Source organism: Lepisosteus oculatus, chromosome 2 (genome assembly GCF_040954835.1).
Source record: "Lepisosteus oculatus isolate fLepOcu1 chromosome 2, fLepOcu1.hap2, whole genome shotgun sequence".
NCBI lineage: Eukaryota > Metazoa > Chordata > Actinopteri > Semionotiformes > Lepisosteidae > Lepisosteus > Lepisosteus oculatus.
In genome coordinates, this window is record NC_090697.1 from 27154145 (window position 1) to 27173607 (window position 19463).

Here is a 19463-nt window from a genome sequence, read left to right on the forward strand (position 1 = left end):
GCTTGAGTCAGTGTGGAACCACGTTTAGTTGGGCAGATTTGTGTCCAGATCCATCTGCTAGAAGGTATACAGTCAAAAAAAGTACGTGACCCCCACCCCCACCACATGTAATTGTGGGAGTTATCTTTTTATATCGTAACTGGTTGTTTCTTAAATAGCCAAGAAAGCTTATATTTACCAACTCACTGTTTTTTGAGGCATAGTGTTGTAATAAGTGAATCCTTACCATACTTTACATATTTAGCACAATGAAGGGGTAATTAGAATTAGGTGATTAAATGATTGAGTAACAGGTAAACAAGGGTGTGTTTGGGCAACCCTATGCTACATAATAATCAGAAATTGTGAGTGGTTTTCATAATGCAGGTTAGTGGAAAAACGTCATGCCGCAATCAAAGCAGATTAAACTGGAACTCAGAAAAAGAGCAGTTGATGCTCATCCATCTGGATAGAGTTATAAAACAATTTCTAAATTTGAGGCTCTGCATCCACTCTCAGACAGATAGTCTACAAATGGAAAATATTCACGGCCCCGGTGACTCTACCCAGACTTGTTCCTGCCAAGATTTCCCCAAACCCGCAAACCCGGAAATCAAAAAGAATCCCAGAGTAATATCTAAGGATCTGTAGGCCTCTCTTTCGGCAGCTAATGTCAGTGTTCATGCCTTAACCCTCAGGAATAGACTGAATTAGAATGGTTTTCATGAGAGGACAGTCAGGAAGAAAGCATTGCTCTCTAAGAACACTGTCACACGTCTCAAGTTCACCAAAGAGCACCAGGACGATCCACAGGCCTACTGGAAGAGTGTTCTCTGGACAGATGAGTCAAAACTTGACCTTTTTGATGAAAGCGTGAAACAGTTTGTGTGACGAAAACCAAACTCTGCCTTTCTACAGAAGAAGCTCATCCTGACTGTCAAGCAGGGTGGTGGAGTATCATGGTTTAGGGCTGCTTTGCTGCCTCAGGATCTTGGCAGTTTGCCATCTTTGACAGACCTATGAATTTGGAGTTCTGTCGGCACATTCTGGAGGAGACTGTCATTCCTTCCATTCATCAGTTGAAACTGAGCCGAAAGTAGAAAGTGCAATGCAGCCATTCGGAGTCAGTGATCCTAAACATACCAGCAGCACTGCTAAAGAAGGACTCTTGCCTTTGGATTGGACAAGTCAAAGTCCAGACCTAAGCCCCATTGAAATATTATAGCAGGACCTGAAGCAAGTTCTTCATGCAAGTGAGCACTCAATTGTTGTCCAACTGGAAGCAGTTCTGTAGGGCAAAAAGGGACACAATCGCTAAGTACTAATACAAGAGACTGATAGACACTTAGAGGAAACATCTAGTTCAGATCATTGATGTACAAGGAGATGCCACAAGTTACTGAATCTAAGGGTTCACTTACTTATTCACTTTGTGTTTGCAGCAATCACAAGACACTTTCAACACAGAACATCACTTCAACTGGTTCAGAAAATCTCATCCACCTCACCCGATTCACAGATCATCAGATGCCCAAAGTAGCTGAAGTTGAGATGAAGTGATTTAGCTTTGTCATGTCTCTGTACTGCTTGTGGTTATTGACCTGAACAAACAGCCATCGCATCTGGGTCTGTTTTACCAAGCTTTCAGTCACCCTAAGAGCACAGGAAAACCATAAAATCATCCATCCATCAGTCTTGTCCAGTACCAAAAACCTATTTATTCTTGTACTTTTAAGCATTAATGGATGATAATTACCCTCAAACTAATTAACGTCAAAATGTGGTTCCTAGTTCATTACATCCCCTCCATTCTCTTCATTCATTTCCGGATTCCACCCTTGACTCCCTGTGCCTGGCCTCTGGGTGGAGCATGAAGAATTGTCTGTGGTCAGCTTCCTCCAGTACCTTAGCCATAGATTTTAGATAATGGATTTAGATGATTTGTAAACTTTCAGAAACAAACTTTAATGAATGCACGGCCTTACCAAACCAGGGTTCTTGGCAGGGACTGCATGACTGAGCTGGAAGCAGAGCCATTCATTATTTTCCACTGCAGTGGTCTGGCCTGTTTGATGTTATTGATAGTGACAGTTTTTTTTGTTTCGGAGTAAACATATAGCATAACAACAGGACGTCACTGAGAAACAAAGGCAATTAGAGGTAGAGTTTTGGAGAAGCTACCAGACGTCCTGTGAACTAGCATTTCATTTTCTCTAAGGCGGTGCATGACCGTGCCAGATTCACAGAATTCATCCAGCTCTGGGACTGAGCAGAACCTCACCGAGGATCCATGTGCTGTAATTAGTCTTTCGGTACCCAAGAAATATTGCATGTTAAGAAAGCAAAACAATATATTCCTAAAATAAATCTGTTCCAGTAAACTCAAAACATATGCAAACCTTACAAACAAGTGGAACATGCCTGGCTGAACTTTCTGAATGGTACTGTATATCCTGAATTAAATATCAATTTAGTGTTTATTGTATAGCATCCCTGTTAGACATATGGTTAGCTGAAGCTTGTGCGCTATTCCGAGCAATATTAGTTGTGTTTGGTATGGAAGCTGGCACTGAGATTGTTATTACACAGAGCTGGGGCGGCGATCTTCTACCTGTCTTCAGACAGAAGTGAAAACCAAACTCAATGCAAACTCATTCGGCAAAACACTTGCACCTAAGAATCGTAAATTCAAGCATGCAAGAAATGTGCACAATGGGAAAATATGCACAGTGGACATGATTCCACACCTTGCACATAACTTGCTTCCTTAAAACTAATGGCACACATCGTCCTTCATCATTGCTGACGGATCAGAAGTTGTTGACATACACTAGGCTGTGCTGCAGGGCGAAGAATCTCATTTTTTGCTGGTAGCCTGGAATTCTGCCTTTTCCATTGTTCTTGGAATTGATCTGTAGTAAATTTCTTCAGTGTGTGTAAGTTCCAGACAATGTGAACATTTGATTTACAAATGCTAGAGAGCGAGGCTCTGTTAAACAGATAACTGTCTGGCTGGTTGGTTTCCAACCATGGACAGTGGTTCCCCAGGATGGAAAGAGGAGAGAAGATTTTGGGGGGTCCTTTATGGACTTGTGTGAGACTGAGAATGAGTGTGAGGAGGGCTGAACCCGTGTAAGCCTGTAATTCAACCTTGTTTATCCACTAAAACCTGACAAGTCTATTGGAGGCGTAACTCTTTCTGCTTTAAATTTCCACCTAATGCCTGGGGCTCCAAACCCAGTTCTCATGGGCCAAAATCCAACCGGTTTTCAAAATCTATATGTCATCTATGGCCCAGTCAGATACATGCAGAATGACAGAATCTGTCCTAGTTAATTAGACTCAAATGGGACTATTCGAGCAAAGGCTTTAAACTGTTGATGAAATAAAAAGATCTAGAAGACATGCGGGCAGCATGCAGGTTCAGTGTTTAGCATTGCTGTCTTGCAGCTCTGGGGCCCTGCGTTCAGTTCCTAGGGTGTTATCTGCATGGAGTTTGTGTTCTCCCCATGTTCTCAGGGTTATCTGGTTTCCTCTCACCATCTAAAGAAATGCAGCAGGTTAGTTGACGTCTGGGACAATTGGCGGGAGTGTGTGTGTTTGTGTCTGTGTCTGCCCTGTGATGGACTGATGCTTCCTTGTGCTGAATATTGTGAATATTTGGTTAAAAAATTGGATAGAAGGATGAAGCATGTGTTTGCAGCAGTCTTGCTGAACTTCTCAAGAGATGATGCACACATCAAGCAGCTGATGTATTTCCTGGAAGCACATGACATGAGTGTGTTTTTGTGTGAACACCGGTCAAGGGCTGACTGGCTGCAGTCCTTGCTCTGCGGAGAGTGAGGATCCAGGCTGAAGGCAGATTCATTGCATGTGACAATAATTAGTGAAACAAAACTTAACCTCTTGGAGGTGAAGACATCTATGCAATCAAGGAATGATATCTCCAGGTTATTGCCTTTGCAAAGCATTTACAAACAAATGTGATCCTGTTTTCCGTGTCGTTGCTCTGTTGGATCCTGCACAGCATTGGGCCTGTTGCTTCCTGCGAGCTTCTGGCAAGAGTGCTCCTCAACTCTGTGTCTTGTGGCTGTGTGCTTTTGCTCTGAGGATCCCAAAAAAATTATATCAGCCCATCCAGTGGCTGATATAAGTGAAAAACACTCTTTCGCTTTGTTTTCTTTACAACTGCGGTAGAAGTTACAGAACATGTTTGAGAAATAGAATTTTCTGAAACAGAAAACAAATTGCACTCAAAGCCTGGAGCTACAATCCATATCCCAATAGTGCATTTAAGGACATATATTAAAATCTGTTTTCTATTTCTTTGCCCGAAACATTATTAGCTGACTTTCTAAGGTCATTTCCTCCATGTATCCATCCATTATGTGAAACACACTTGTTTATTGGTGTGGGACACAGGATTCCTGGGTACAAAGCAGGAGTATATCCTGGACAGGATACTGGTCGACTGTTGGGCACAGAGGGACAAAATGGAGACAGCAGGTAACCCAGCCAGCTTGCAAGGCACGCAGAAACTCGAGCATCCAGAGAAAACTCACATGAAGTAAAGCAGAACATGCAAACACTGCATAGAACGTACCATATCTTAGAACCCAGGAGCTACGAGGCACCAATCAGCATACCATCATGCCTCCTTTGCTTAATTTCAGTGTTTGCTAAACATTTTCACACTTCAAAATAATTAATGTTTATATAGTCATACGGCTACATCTTACCATTCCATGTAACTGTATATAGTACGTGTACATATACGTACGTGTTTAAAACTTAAGACTGTGGGCAGCTACTGTTCTATAGGAGCCCTCTGACTCTGATAAATTCATTCAAATTTTCCTGTGAGAAAAAAGCTGATCTTGAAATGTAGCGAAAAAGTTCAAGCACACTTCATCTAAAGGGCTGCATATCTTTTTGACAAAAATGTCATTGGCTAAACTAGGTGTTAAAATAAAATAGATTTGTATAGCAATGAATTAAGACATTCTTGGGAACCAGGCTATGTAAATGTTACGAGAAGTGATCTATTAACCTTCTGACTTTCTGAATTCCTGAATAGAGCAGTCATACAGAATAAAATGGAACAGCCTCAGGAATACTTGGGATGCATTGACTGCGGTCCTTGTAAAAACGTGTATTATAAATATCAAACTCACAGTGTACCCTAGACCTCTCATGATCACTGCTCTCAGACAAAATATATTATATATCACAGTCCTTTCTTTAATGCTCTCAAAAGATTGCTGGAGCGGGCAGTAAATTTCACGTCAGCCTGAAAGAAATTCTAAATTAGGTCTGGCCCACTAACACGGGAAAGCCATATCAAAGGAATCAGTGGAAATATCCAGACAGGTGGAACAGCATTTGACGTTAGAATAACATGAGAGTGCTGCCTGATACAGTCTGATTTCTGCTACAAAAACATTGATGGCATTACATTTCATTTTTAATTTAAAGAGGGACTTGCTATCAGACACAATGGGGGCTCCGTATAACAGCCGGAACCCTGGGGTACCCCTTTGCAGTCATTGTGATTCAAAGATAAAATGAATCTATGTTTGCAAACATTTTGATCTTTTTGCTCTGCATTCCCCTTACCAAGTCCATATGATTCTTGCTGCGTTCTTGTTGATATGTTTGGAATAATGTCAGGGAATGCAGACCCGGGGTTTCACTAACTGCTGTCGGTAATTTGCTTCAAAGATACAGCATCGTTATTACAGGTTCTGTCTCAGGTAAAGGAAAGTTGGCATAGAGGTGAACAAATCAGGCACCCTGAGCATGAGCATAAGCAGGAGTAATTCGGAAGGGGAGAACACAACAGGGCTCATGCACTGAGTGAGTTATAGAAGTAATAATAGTTCCTTACACTTATATAGCGCTTTTCTGGACACTCCATCCAAAGTGCCTTACAGGTAATGGGGACTCTTCACCGCCACCAATGTGCAGCCCCACCTGGATGATGTGACAGCAGCCATAGTGCACCAGTACACTCACCACACACAAGCTCTCAGTGAGGAGAACAAAGTGATGAAGCCAGTTCATACATGGGGATTATTAGGAGGCCATGGTTGGTCAAGGCCAATGGGAAATTTGGCCAGGATGCCGGGGTAACACCCTTCCTCTTTTCGAGAAACTCCCTCTGATTAAATGACAACAGAGAGTCAAGACCTCGGTTTTACGTCTCATCCGAAGGGGGTCTCCCATCCAGGTACTTACCAGGCTCACACCTGCTGAGCTTCAGCAGGCTGCCAGTTGGGAGTTGCAGGGTGATATAGCTGCTGGCCTATGAAGTGACGTTACCCCCCTCTGAAATGAGTGTAAAACTCAGCTGTGTCAGAGGACACAGTCTTGTGGCGTGACAGTTGCCCTGGGCCAGTTGCCCGCTCCCTAGGGAGTGGCCCCCATGGTGCGCGCAACAGGCCTCGAACCCCGGTGAGAGCAGGGAGAGCCGGGCTTGTCACACGGGCCCAGTGCTCCGACCCGCACGATTGCAGGAGCGCGTCTCCTCTCTCTGCAGGCAGCTGGGGCTTGGCTCCGAGTTTGGACAGCTGGAGTGCCTGCGCTGGCTCTCACTTTCACCGGTGAGTTCAGCCAGGCCCAGGGAGCAGGGATGGAAAGTGTAAACAGCGGCTCGAGGAGAAAAGTCCTGTTCTTGTAAAGAGGTTTGTCAGTGCCAGAACCCTACTTTAGCACAAAGGAGAGGCCGGTGTTTCATGTCAGAAGGTGCGTGTACGCGCTGGTGGAGGGGGAAGGGGAGTTCAGGTCGGCTGAAACACTGCAGCCTGGGTTGAGCAATGAGGATCTTTTAGTGAACGTCAATGGCGACGTTGAGTGTGCTCATCTCAGAATTCCACATGCAATTCCAGGTTTCTTCCATCTGAGCTGTAGATAATCCGTATGAGTCACAAGCCTTTTAAGATAGAGGTGGGGTATCATTCAGCCATGATTCATGATGTTTTGCTACAGTGCAACAGATATCCACTGTTTCTTGTCGGATCAGACACAGAAGAACAGGCCCTCCTTGCTCCTTTGGTTGCTATTAACTAAACTGATCTTGTTATCAAACCCAGCCATTTTCTGAATGGGCCTAGGCCCACCAGCGTGGCTGGGTAACTTGCTGCATGGGCTGGTTTCGTTTACTTGAGGTGGCTGGGTTGGGGGTTTCAGACAGACAGCGACTGCTGTTGTCTCTTTTCTCCAGAGGCTTCCCTCTCCTCGCACTCACACAGCTGGCTTCTCTCTCTCTCCTGTAGCTGTGTGTCGCACAGTCAGCGAGGCTCTGGAACTCGATCAGTCAGACTGAGTCTATAATAATCTCCGAAGCAAACACATACATCATCCAGCTTCTTTTCTGCGGAGACAGCTTGAGGGGCATAAATGTGACAAAGCCCCTTTTATTTATAATAACGGAGCGTTGTGACGACGGCGAATGTGACAGTGACATAGCTTAGTGTTAACCACTGGTGCTGCTCTGACAAGATCTCACCTCTCCTCTCTCAGTTCAAACAATCTGGGCTGTAAGCCTTTAAGAGACGCTGAGTGATACAGACTCATAACTTGCGCGCACATTTGACAAGATGTTTTTCATGAGCGTGGAAGCGTGCAGGGGCTTAATCGATGGCACATTCCACGTTGCAAATCTAGTGTAAAGGCAAACACTTCAGGAGGGTTTGTGAACAGTGATCGCTGCTCTGCAGGGGCTGGTTCCCAGGTTGGGTGGGATGCCTTTCTCTCAGCAGACAGGGGTCCTGAATGCTAACAGATACAGCATGAGTCAAGCAAGCGGCATGAGAGGCGGACCCCATTGTACGGTTACGACAAAGCAGGGTACTGAGCCCAGCTCTGAGACTCAACCATAGAGACCCCTTTAATGTTCAGATGAGGACTAACATCGCTACAATATGACAGAAAGTAGAATTAGCGCCAGCCTGACCTTGCAAGCATTGCATTTTAATTTCGGAAGACCTCAGAAGGAGCAAGGCTGGGCCTGGTCAGTGCTGGGAGAAAATACTTCAAAGGAAAGACAAAGTAAGGTGCCACTCTCCTTCCTACACCAGAATTTCAAAAACAGGGCTCCAGTTTGTTGCTGTCAGAGGTGCCATTCTCCCGAAGAGTTTTAAACCAGCTCCAGACCTGGGCCTGGAGATCCCCATGACAGCAGTGTATATAGACAGCCTTTACGTTTGGAAAGGCCTGGAACAATTGAACTCAAATCAATTTAATAGGCAGTGTGTTCAATTAAGTAATTTAGAGTGAATTTCAAATCAGAATATCCTTCAGCTCTCAAGGACCAGTGTTAACCTCATTGAAATGTGACACGCCTTATTGATCAACTGGTTAAAGAAGTGTTCTTAATCTTTAATTAACAAGTTATTTAGTGTGACCTGTAAGAAGGATTGGGGTTCTCCAGGGCCCAGGGTTGGAGACCCCAGCTTTAAATCAAAGTCCTGACTAACGTGGTCATTAGCAATCTGGCCTGCTTAAAAGTCCTTGTTAATTTAATCGCTGAGGCAGCTTCTCACTTCTCTGCCTGATCTGCTTTGTACCAGGTTTTTAGTTTGTCTAAACAGCATTGAGTCTCAGTAGATCTGCCACAGAGGCAAAACCCATTTTCACCCTCAAAAAAGTCCTTGAATCGTATCTCTCTGAATGGAACAGCAGATAGCGCCTCCTCTGACAGTAACAAGGTTTTTGCTCTTGGGAAGAGAAAGCGCAGACCGGCTTTAGACTTACACGTCTTGGCGGATAAAAAATGAGCTACAATGAGGGAAAACTCTTTCGGTTGGATTGACAGCCAGAGTGGTCAGAAAGTGCCCCCCTGCAGCCTGCTGCACATAGTGTCCAGTATCCTGCCTCACGCTCCCAGTGCAGGGCGATGAGCTCAGCTTCTGATTCCCCTACACAAAATGCCTGCTGGTGCAAATATTCCCTTTGAGGAATATTTATACAAGCCACCTAGTCTGGGAGGCTTGAAGAATGACAGACAACGAGACTGCTTTTGCAGACAAATACAAGCTTTCAAAAATGCTGAAAGGCAGGCGTGTAGCCCAGGTGTGGAAATTTTATTTTCCTATCCCATTTCCTGAAGATACAGTGGAACAGTCATAATGATCCCAGGTGGGGCTCACACTGTTTCGTTTACTTTTAGTGCTCACATATTGTGGGTTACTTGCGCGACATGGGGAGGCACATGCAAATTCCACACAGAAGGTGGGTCTGTCTGGACTCGAGCATCTAATCCAAATCTGTGATCCAAGGTATAAATCCCCACATTTTACTTGACTGCAAAAATGACCTGATTAGAGTAAAATCAGTTTAGTTAAATAAGGAAACTACATGTACTTGCATAACTTGCAGACTCGTTACAGTGCTGTAATTTTGCATTGAAAACACACAGTTTGACTTATTAGATCATTGGCAGTAGCAAACAAACCAGCCCTCACTGACAGCCATGCGAGTTTAATGCAAGATGGTGATAACAATAAAATCAAAAATGATTTGAGTGGAAAATGTCAGAAATCCCTTTGCATTCTTTGATAAGCTTTGCCTGCAGCTCAGCTCTCCAGGCCATCTTCAAAATGAATTTGAATTCTTCTTGAAAACAACAGGCTGCTCTGTAAGCACAGACCTATAGGGGTTTCTTACTTGAAATTTTGGGGCAATGACAATGAGTTCCTGTTTTGTTGCTGGTTGTTAGCTGTGCTGAAAGAACTCCTTTCCCAGCAGTGGAGACAGAATGCTGTGGAGAATGACCAGCAGCAGGGCCTGGTAGTCAAGCCTGGGGCTCAGTTCCAGACCCATGACAGAACCCAGGGTTAGGGGATATGGGAAAAAAGGAAATTTCTCCTGAGCCATCCTCCCTTTTTTATGCACATTTTATTTTAATACCTCATGGCAGGATCTGCAATACAACAGAGGCAATCTAAAAAGTAACAGAAGTTTTAGAAATGTGGACCATTTGTGTCATCTTGCATGTCTGGTCATTAGTGGTTCTTCCTAATCCAAGATCTCATCCTGCGTCTGAAAGGATCCCAGTCATCCGGTTTTCTTGGCATGTTTAGTGTGTCCCAAATTCCCCCAGGTCTTTGTTGAAGAGAGAGTCTGCTATATTCTGGCCTAAATGGTCTTGTGTTATCTGCATATCTGTGTCCTCTGGTCCTGGTTTTCTTGGATAACAGTGTGTCTTTACCTGCTTTGATTCTTTCAAGTTAGTTGAATGGCTTTAACCATTCACAACCTTCACAAGCACCAGAAGACAAGAAAATTTATTTTTCCAAAATTCTTTAGAGCAGGTGTCCCCAATCCATTCTGGAGGACTGCTATGTCTGCAGGTTTTCAGGTTTTCTTAAAGCAGCAGCTTTAGAACTGAGAGACGTTTGTAAACTGGTCCAATTAAGATAATTATAAGATGATTCAGGTCATTATAAGCCAAGCAGGACTGAAAACCCATAGACACAAATAACTAGCCCTTCAGAACCAGGCCTAGGGACGCCTACTTTAGATTAAAGTCAACAATTGAGCATTTCCTCCTTGCAAATCTGTATGAGTGTAAGACAGAATTTCTGCTTTGAGTTTGCACGTGTTCCGCACAGACTGGGACTGTCTCTCCAAAGCATAATCTTCACATTCTTGAAAAGACAGAAGAAAAATGTTAAAAACCAAGAAGGCAAGAGCATTTATCAGGGAGTTTTGAATCCTGAAACAGCAGGATAATCCATTGTACTAAATTTAACTGCAATGTCTGTGATTTTTATTCCTGACAGTAGCTCCTGTGATGTGATGGGGAATGTTTCATTTTTATTTTGCTCTCTAAAATGTGTAGAACTTTGGTGAACCAAAATATGTTGCTACTGTATGTAAAGGCAAAATGTAAGAACATACAGTACAGTAGGCAGAGGACAATTGGCACATCTAGCTTGTTTAGTAGATAATACCTAATTAATCCAGGTATTTCATCCAGTATCAACTGGATTGTACATTAACATTAACATGGCTGGATTCCTTGTTCTGCACTCCCACCACCCATTGTGTAAAAAAGTCCTGATTAGAGGATCTCATCTCGCTGTTTTGTAAAAGGAACCAGGATAGCGATTTAAACAATATGACTGGGTAGCTTCTTCCAAACTTCCTGCAAATCTCCTGTGCACCAGCTCTTTATTGACTGAGACTCATGAGGTCGGAATAAGTTCATTTTTGAGAACTAGTTGCACTTTCTCTATTTGCCCTATGCTTTTGCTTACCTACATCATGTTCTAGTAAAGTCTTTCTCTTGTAATGCCTGTTCTCTCTTGGTTTTACTGTTTTTACTGTCTGATTGCACTGTAGTATAGTATTATTTGTAATTGTACCACGGCAAGCGATTCCTGTGCCCAGTCCAGATCTGAGGATGACTGTGTACCGTGGCTGCTCCTGTTGGAGTTGCGTTCCGAGAGCTGTCTCCGCTTCCCGTCTCCCAGGGCAGTGCCCAGAGTCCATCCAGCTGCTTTGTTTCCCAGCATGCCCACATTTCTCCCCGTTCTGTTGTTGCAGGAGCAGGAGGATCCCAACAAGCTGGCCACCAGCTGGCCGGATTACTACATCGACCGCATCAACTCCATGGCTGCTGTGAGTATCCAGTCATCACCAGCTCCCTCACAACTTGCAAACAGCGTCCACATTGTCTAGCGCTAAATGGTAAAACCTTGTGTGCAGAGGTTTCGGCTTTGCATTGGACATACATTAACAGCACTTTATTCTTTTTCGTGGGCCTGCACTACACCAGCCCTAAAGCGGGCATTTAAAAGGCCTTAGGTTCATTCATTTTCTCGTGTTGTTTCTTTAAAATTGAGCCTTGCAAAAATATTTACTCCCCCCGCCAATGATGACGTCCCATTTTGTGTACAATGTACAAATGACGACTCCAAATGTTTTAAACTGAATATTGGCCATCGCAGCTGGATTCACGCTTTTTGGGGTGAAGGAATTTAAACTTTGGCACAGACGTCAAGCACCACCACTTGAAATACACGTATGCATCAATTCAGCAAAATGGGACATCATTGGAAGGGGTAAATGTTTTTGCAAGGTGCATAAATTCCTACTTACCATTGCAAGCAGGATGCAGGCAGAGTGCCGTGATCTGTGCTGGGCTGGGAATAAACCACTGACTCGTGGGATCTTAACGTGGGTCCTGTCTCTCATTTTTTAACCAACACACACTATAAAGAGTTTCGTTTCACCCGCTGTATCACAACGCTCCAGTAGATCTACAAAGAACTAATCATCATGACTAACCAAACACAGCTCCTCTCCCATATTTCTCATTATCAAAACACCAAAAGAAACTTTGACGTGTGTGCAGTGTTTATTTTAATGGCTGCAATTCAGAGCCTGCTGTACAATCTATCCAAAAGCCAAGCAGAATATAAAAGACCAGCTACAGAGCAAAGTGTTATGAATGTATTTTTCCAGAAGTCAAGGCCATTAAAATGAGTAAGGGGATGAAAAGAAGAAAAACAAAGGTATTTCTTTTCAGATTGAAAGAGCCTGCAGGAGTGGGGTGAGGGGGGAATTTGAAAGAGAGAAAGGTATTGGTTACCATCCATGGGCTGTGGCTGTTGGCTGTCCTAGTGTAAACACAGCTCAACGCGATGCTATTTGAGCTTCATCAACATGTTGGGCAGTTACATGAACATCCATGACTTCAAATTCTCCATCAGCAACCCTGCAGAAAAAATGCACACATACACACAGGTTGAAGCAGACATTTTAGCATCTCACCTTCAAACATGCTAATGAAGAAAATTATTTCTCCTTAAAAAAGAATCATCTAGGAAGTGTTGTATTATGGATCACCAGATACTTAGGATTGAGACACAAATAGAGCAGGCCTTATGAAATACTGAAAGATCTGTCTTCTGAAACTAGAAAGCTCAGCTTGTGAGTACAGAGTACAGCATCCCACTGGATAGAATATTTTATTATTTTTAATCGAGGTGTAAAAGGCTAATGTTCAATGAATGTTTAACATTTGCTACAGATCCATCATTTAGCCATGCAGTGGTGCTGTATGCTATAGTTTTCTCTTTGAGGTAATATTGAATAATTTCCTGGAACATTACCTGAAGTAATACAATCTGTGTTCTTTTTTCAGATAGAATAACCTAGATCAGGCACAATTACAATAAAGCATTCCAAGATTAAGGTTTATATATGCTGTTACTTCAAGGATAGAATTATAGACTTATTCTAAAATATAAAATGCTAGTGATAACTGACTTGATTCAGAAGAATTAATAACAACCAGATACAGCAGGCTAATGAATAAGGAAAAACAACAAGTAAAAGCAAAGTCCTCATATTGCTGTCCTTGCAATACTTATATAGTTCAGGTGGGTACTTATATGTATTATATGTATTATATAGAACTTATATGTTTTATACGTCGGTTCTGCTTATATGACAATATAATACCGGTGACAACAATGTCACTAACTTGCAGTCTGATCTTTTTAAATCTCCGAAGGTAGTTTGTCAGGGCCCAGTCATTATTGGGATGACTTCCAAGGAAACCAGATTGCTGCTCTAAGTGGTTTTGCGGGATCCTACAAGAGAACCGGAATTTCCAAACTCGATGTCCCAGTGAGTGACTTGGGACACTGGGTTGCCGGAGGTGCCCTCCCTCAATTAAAGATGTCAAGCCAAAGTACTGACACTCTGGTTGGTCCAGATCTCACAGCACTCTTCTTAAAATCAGATTAACCCCCATGTCCTGGCTGAATTCCACATAGGTTTTCAACAGTCTGGCTTCTCTGAAGTTCCCGCTTGATTCCATGCCTGAAGAAGTTCCTCATGTCTCCACCTGATCTGCTGACTAGTGAAGCCACTGTCCCAGAATGGCTGCAGCCCGTCTGCGCAACACTCCTGTCGTAGATGAAATGGGTCCCCCGTCCCATACGTAAAGTGCTCTGGGATCCCCTGGGGTGAAAAGTACAGTACTACATATATAATGCAAACAGTAATTTGTAAGGATTAGCTATAATAATTATTGACAAATAGGACCCAGCCAAGTGTAGCAGTTACAGTATATGTCTATGGCTTCACCTCTGTTCACATCACATTCATGTCCAGAAACTTACAAGGAAAATTCACTCATTTCAGAAAGAGCAGAGTGTGTGTGGAATTCAGAAGGATGTGGGAAGCTATGAGGTCTTTTCCCTGTGCTTTCCTGCTCTACTGTTACACAGTGTCCTGGCTGGGACAGAAGAGTTTGCATCATGGCTTCAGACTTTGAGGTCAACCAAAGCGATCTCCAGGGAACTCCTGGTAGCTGTTAATCTGCCAGTGCTGACTCAGTGCAAGATGAGATGCAACCTTGAGGGCAGCTGTGTAGAGCAGTGTCAGGGATCTGGGCTTGTCACTGCAAGGTTGGGGGTTCAAGCCCCAGGTGAGACACTGCTGTCATACCCTTGACTATGGTGGTTCACATGACTTTGTTCTGGTTAAAACCAGCTTGTTATAAATGGGTACAAATGTAAGTTACATTGCAGAAAAGCATTAGTCAAACAAATGAGTAAAGAAATGGTAGGCAGGTCTGCGTGAAAGCATGGCTTTCAGCAAGTTTGTGCAGTCATCACAACACAGCTTTCACTGCCTCTGGTTCTTCATCTCAGTTTGTGTTGCTTTTGTCTATTACTGCAGAGTGTAATGCAGAACCTTGATGTTTTATTTTTGTAACTTTTGTACAGTTTCCTGTGAAAAGCAATTAGGGATACCAGACCAGCTCTGGCATTGTTAATTTGGCTAGGTAAGTCAGGGGGCTCTTTTTCAAACACAGGGGAGCCATGACACATCGCTGGCCCAGCTGCTGGTAGCCAGCCCCGGTCCAGCAGCCCGTGGTTAGCAGGGATTACCGTTTGGGAGAGAATTGAAAACCAGAGCCGGGGTGCACAGCAGGCCGGCGATGCTGATGTGTAATCCCCACGAACAAGAGCGCACATATTAATTCGAAAAGCAGGAGCTGGAGATTTTGCAGTTGGCCGAGGTTATTAGAGCCATCTGGACAAGTGGAGCCAGACCTCCAGATGAATATTATGACTGAAACATCTGTCGGATTTGACATTGAGATCACAGAACAGGGCAGGAGCTCTTGAAAAGTGTCCTGAATACTGTAGTTTCCTGCTATCACTGCTGATTTACTACTCTCTCTATATATAGCTGTGTTGTAGCTGTATGACCTCCATTACATTTTCTTGCTGTGGCTCAAAAGATACATCATTCTGTACTTAATATGTAATGTACTGCGGTATTTAAGCTTTGTGAAGAGTAAAAGTTTCTAAGCCAAATGAGGAAGTGTTGCAAGCAGACATTATTTTCCATTGCTAAGATATTGCTTTCTTGTGTTACATTTTAGAGGTACTGTAGTAGAACACAGCTACCTAGGATGATGGTAAAATGAATGTGAGCAACACTTGCTGAAGCAGGATAGCTTCAAAATACAAATAAAATAAATCTCCACTTTTCTCAAATAACTTCTCTCCATTGGGGCAGTGTTGGCTAACAGGGACAGACTGAAAGGCTGCCAGGTTAAACCAACATCATGTACATTCATATTAAATTAAATATATGTGCTTTTGTTCATTTAATGTGAAATGGCCTTGAGTTTTATTACACTTTCAAGTTTTCAAAAAAAAAACGACTTGTTGTCCCAGAGTTAAGGATTTAAGTGCACGGGACAGCCAAAACCCCAGTCTGCGCTATAATCAGTCCCCTGCCAGACGCCGGCCCCGTGCTCTGATCGGCAGGTCTCCACTCGCACCCGTAGCTGGAGTTGCTTTCTGGAGAGGGCACGAAGGTGAACATGTGGCTGTGAGCTCGCCGAGTTTTAAAACATAAACTTTGTCTCTTCAGCCCCCAGAAAATCTGGACGTTTCGGCTTCTGTCTTCTTTCCATCATGGCTCTTCTGATCCGTGTTTGCAGATGCAGACCCTGTTTGCCTTCGACGAGGAGGAGATGGAGATGAGAAACAAAGTGGTGGAGGACCTGAAGACAGCCCTGCGGACTCAGCCAATGAGGTATAGTACGTCCCGTTTTACTCAGCCAGGGCTGCTGGGATGGCGGGAAGGGCATCCTGCTTTGACAACAACCTGCCACCAGGTGTCACTGTGGTCCACATTGGGGACAGGCTTTGGGAGGCCCTCTTGAGTGGCTCTGATTTCTCTTTTTTCTCACTCGAGTGAAGTCCACTCAGATTGGTTGGTCTCCATTGCTTTTACAATGATCAGCTCTTCTGCCACGGCAAGGCTGCCTATGTGTTCAAGCTACCAGCCACTCTACAGTACAGTACACAAGTGAGGAGCACTACATAAACACTCATATATTTATACTCTCTAACAGATAAATTTGTTTCAGGGTGAAAGGCCTAGGTCCACGTATTTGAAAATCCTCAAAAACATTAATGACATCAACCCAGTAGACTTCCTTAGAATCAACAGTGAAACACAAATCTGATGTCACATGGGAACTGCCCAGAGGTGCATGTAAAACCAACAACTGGGGGCACTTCTTTATGTATAAGGCTGTGGAAGTCTGGAAGAAGCTAACCAGCCATGTTGTTAAAGCCAATAGAAGCGTTGTGGTTGGCTTCTTTCAAGAGACCACTGGATGAGATCATCTAGTCAGGCCAGGAGGCTCTTCTCTACACAAAGGGTGGTGGGAGCCAGGAACAAGTTGTCTAACCATGATTATGAAGCCCTCTTTTTTTAAAACAGGTGGATGGGATCATTGGATTAATTAACTACTGTACTAACTACCAGATGGGTCAGATGGGCTGATAGCCTCCTCCTGTTTGTAACTGTTCTTTTGTTCCCTCTGATGTCAGCCTATAGTCAGCCCTGACGAGCCAGCACGATAATCCAAGAAATGTGCAAGTTATTAAAGCACCCTCTGTAAAACTAGACCGACACATCAGACCTTGATGTCAAAGGGTTTTCCTGATTTCTTGGCACTGTCCTTGACATCCAGGTCTTGTAGCCCCATGGCCTCCTTAAAAAATGTTTTTACGCTTTTTTTACAATGTCGAAAAAAAGGCAAAATGCCACACCTGATTAAAAACGACCACAAACAGCGGCCACTTCAAGGTCCAAAAGGGGATTATTTTTATTTTTTTATTATTTTGTTTTGAGAGGCTTAAGTATCACCCTGCCTTCCAAACTAAATTTTTCATTAAAGTCTAAATAAAATACACATGGTCCTTCTTTCTGCTGCCTCTTTGCCTTCTTAATTTAGTTTTCACAAGGGAGAAGCCCACATCCCTTTCTTCTCTACTGAGTTTAGTCTATCCATGCTGGGCAGTGGGGTGTTTGGGAGTTCAGGTCATTTAGAGGTAAATTCAGCTACAGTGTCCGCTGCAGCTAACCTAACATTCCCAAATGTTTTATGAGTCTTTTAGCACTGGTGAAAAGGATTATCTTTTAATTATGTAAGAGATAGACCAGCTCTTAATCAATAAAATACAGTATTGAGCAGGATATACAAGTATAGACAGAACTTGCTACTGGGCTGCATGTTATGATACATGCAATAAGTAATGGAATTGCAATAAAAGAGAAGAAGATCTGTTATAAACGAGGGGGGCATCAGCCCTTTTATCCTTTTTTGTTTGCTGGAAGCTATTGTGATCCGAGGAGCTCGTCCAGCCTGTTCCACACTCCCACCACTCTTTGGGAAAAGAAATGCCTACAGTCCTGACTGGGGGATCTCTTTCAGTTGTTTCTTGAAAGAAGCCAGATTATCAGATTCGGCAACACAACTGGCTTGCTTGTTCCACACACCTACGACCCTTTGGGTAAAGAAGTGCCTCCAGCTATCAGTTTAAATATACTTCCACATTGCTGTGCATCATTTCTCATTGCTCCTGCACTAAGTAAACACCAGCTCCTTTCTCTGCTACAGTGATTCATATAAACAGGCCCATGTGGTATAGCACAGTGCACTAGAAAACAAATGAAAAACACCTTTCTTCCCTGGAGGTGTGGGCCTGGACTTGGCTTATCTCAGCTTTGACAAATTCACAGTGGGTGGAGTGTCAGTCCCCAAACATACAACCAAACACCCCGAGAGGCAGTCTGGTAACAAGATAATCAGTTCTTGAGCCTGCAGAGCCTTGAGATCTGTGTATTGCACTGGCAGCATGTACAGTATGTGTTCTTAATTCAATCATAACTTGGTTACTATACAGTACACCCATTGCTTTTCACATATCCAGAATTAGACAATAATTAAATACAGCCAGCAGATCACACTAGGAGGTCAGTTTAAAATGTATATATTTGCTTGCTACTGGTTAAGTAATTGAATTATGCAATCAGTGTTTGTTAGACCATTCTGCAAATAAATTGTGAAATGCCATGCAATATCCCATATGTGAGCTACTGTGATGAATGCTGAGAATCTTGCCATCACAGTAACACACAATCCCTGCTCCATTATAGCAAAAGCCTATGTTTGGGATACTTCATCAGCCATGATTTAACAGGTCCTGGCTTGTGTCACTCTTGTCTGAGTGCTGATTTGAGTAAAAGAGCAGCCTGGTGTTTGCTGACCTGAATCTTTCTCACCCACACATGAGTGGAAACAGGTGCAGTAAAGAGGTGCTAATCCTCTCTTCAGCCACCAGTGAAATGTATATTGAAATAAAGACACGGAGAGCCACATGCCTCCTGTAAGTCAACACACGGCTGGGATGGTCCCTGGAGAATTGCACCATCTTGTCAGGAATACCAAGAGCAAGACAAGTGAACAGCAAAACAGAAACAAACTGCCCCTTCCTCTCCTGTGAATCCCTCCATTGTACCCTGCTGCTGAGCAATGTTTACTTTGTTAATATAAATAAGCAAAGGCTGTCACTTTCCTGCAGGTAATGCACTGACTTCTCTAATCCCTGCTAAATGTGGACTGATGATGGTGTTTCAGAGTGAGGTCGAATCTCTGCTCATGCTCTTGGTTTTATTTGATTCCGTGGTATTTCTTAGAATTCATGTTTGCTGCAATGCAATATAGACTGATTTAGAGGACTTTAAAAGCTTTTGAAAAGTAGCATTCAGTAAGATGCCTTAAAAATCATAGATCAGAGCCTGTATTTACTTGTCCAAAGCCCTTGATTCTCTTAATCCCAATCTGGAACTTTGTTTGCTGAATCGCTGCAGATGCAGCTGAGCAGTGATTTCAGATCCTCTGACAGAGCATGACTGCAGCCCCACTCTGCCTCTGCTGGGATGTGAATCCTGAGCCACACATCTCCACGCCTTAGACAGTGGCGAACTCTGCTGCTGAGAGAGAATTCAACACTGTCGGCCTTTCAGGAGGGGGCATCACTCCTGTAACATGCTCAGTGCACTGTATCTGTCTTTCCGAGCCATATTTCTTGAAGCCACAGGAGGGGTGCTTCAGGACAATCTAGAGAGAAAATACATTTACTTGCATT

At 43.4% G+C, this 19463-nt stretch overlaps 1 protein-coding gene across 5 annotated transcripts in view; it reads left to right on the forward strand.

The window, feature by feature from the left end:
- Positions 1-19463, forward strand: part of daam2 (dishevelled associated activator of morphogenesis 2) — a 137153-nt gene that overhangs the window by 74905 nt on the left and 42785 nt on the right. For all 5 annotated transcript variants that reach the window (XM_015357407.2, XM_015357400.2, XM_006626338.3 and 2 more), the window contains exons 4-5: positions 11530-11604; positions 15959-16053. In XM_015357407.2, coding sequence (XP_015212893.1) covers positions 11530-11604; positions 15959-16053 — 170 coding nt within the window. The remainder of the gene's footprint in view (positions 1-11529; positions 11605-15958; positions 16054-19463) is intronic.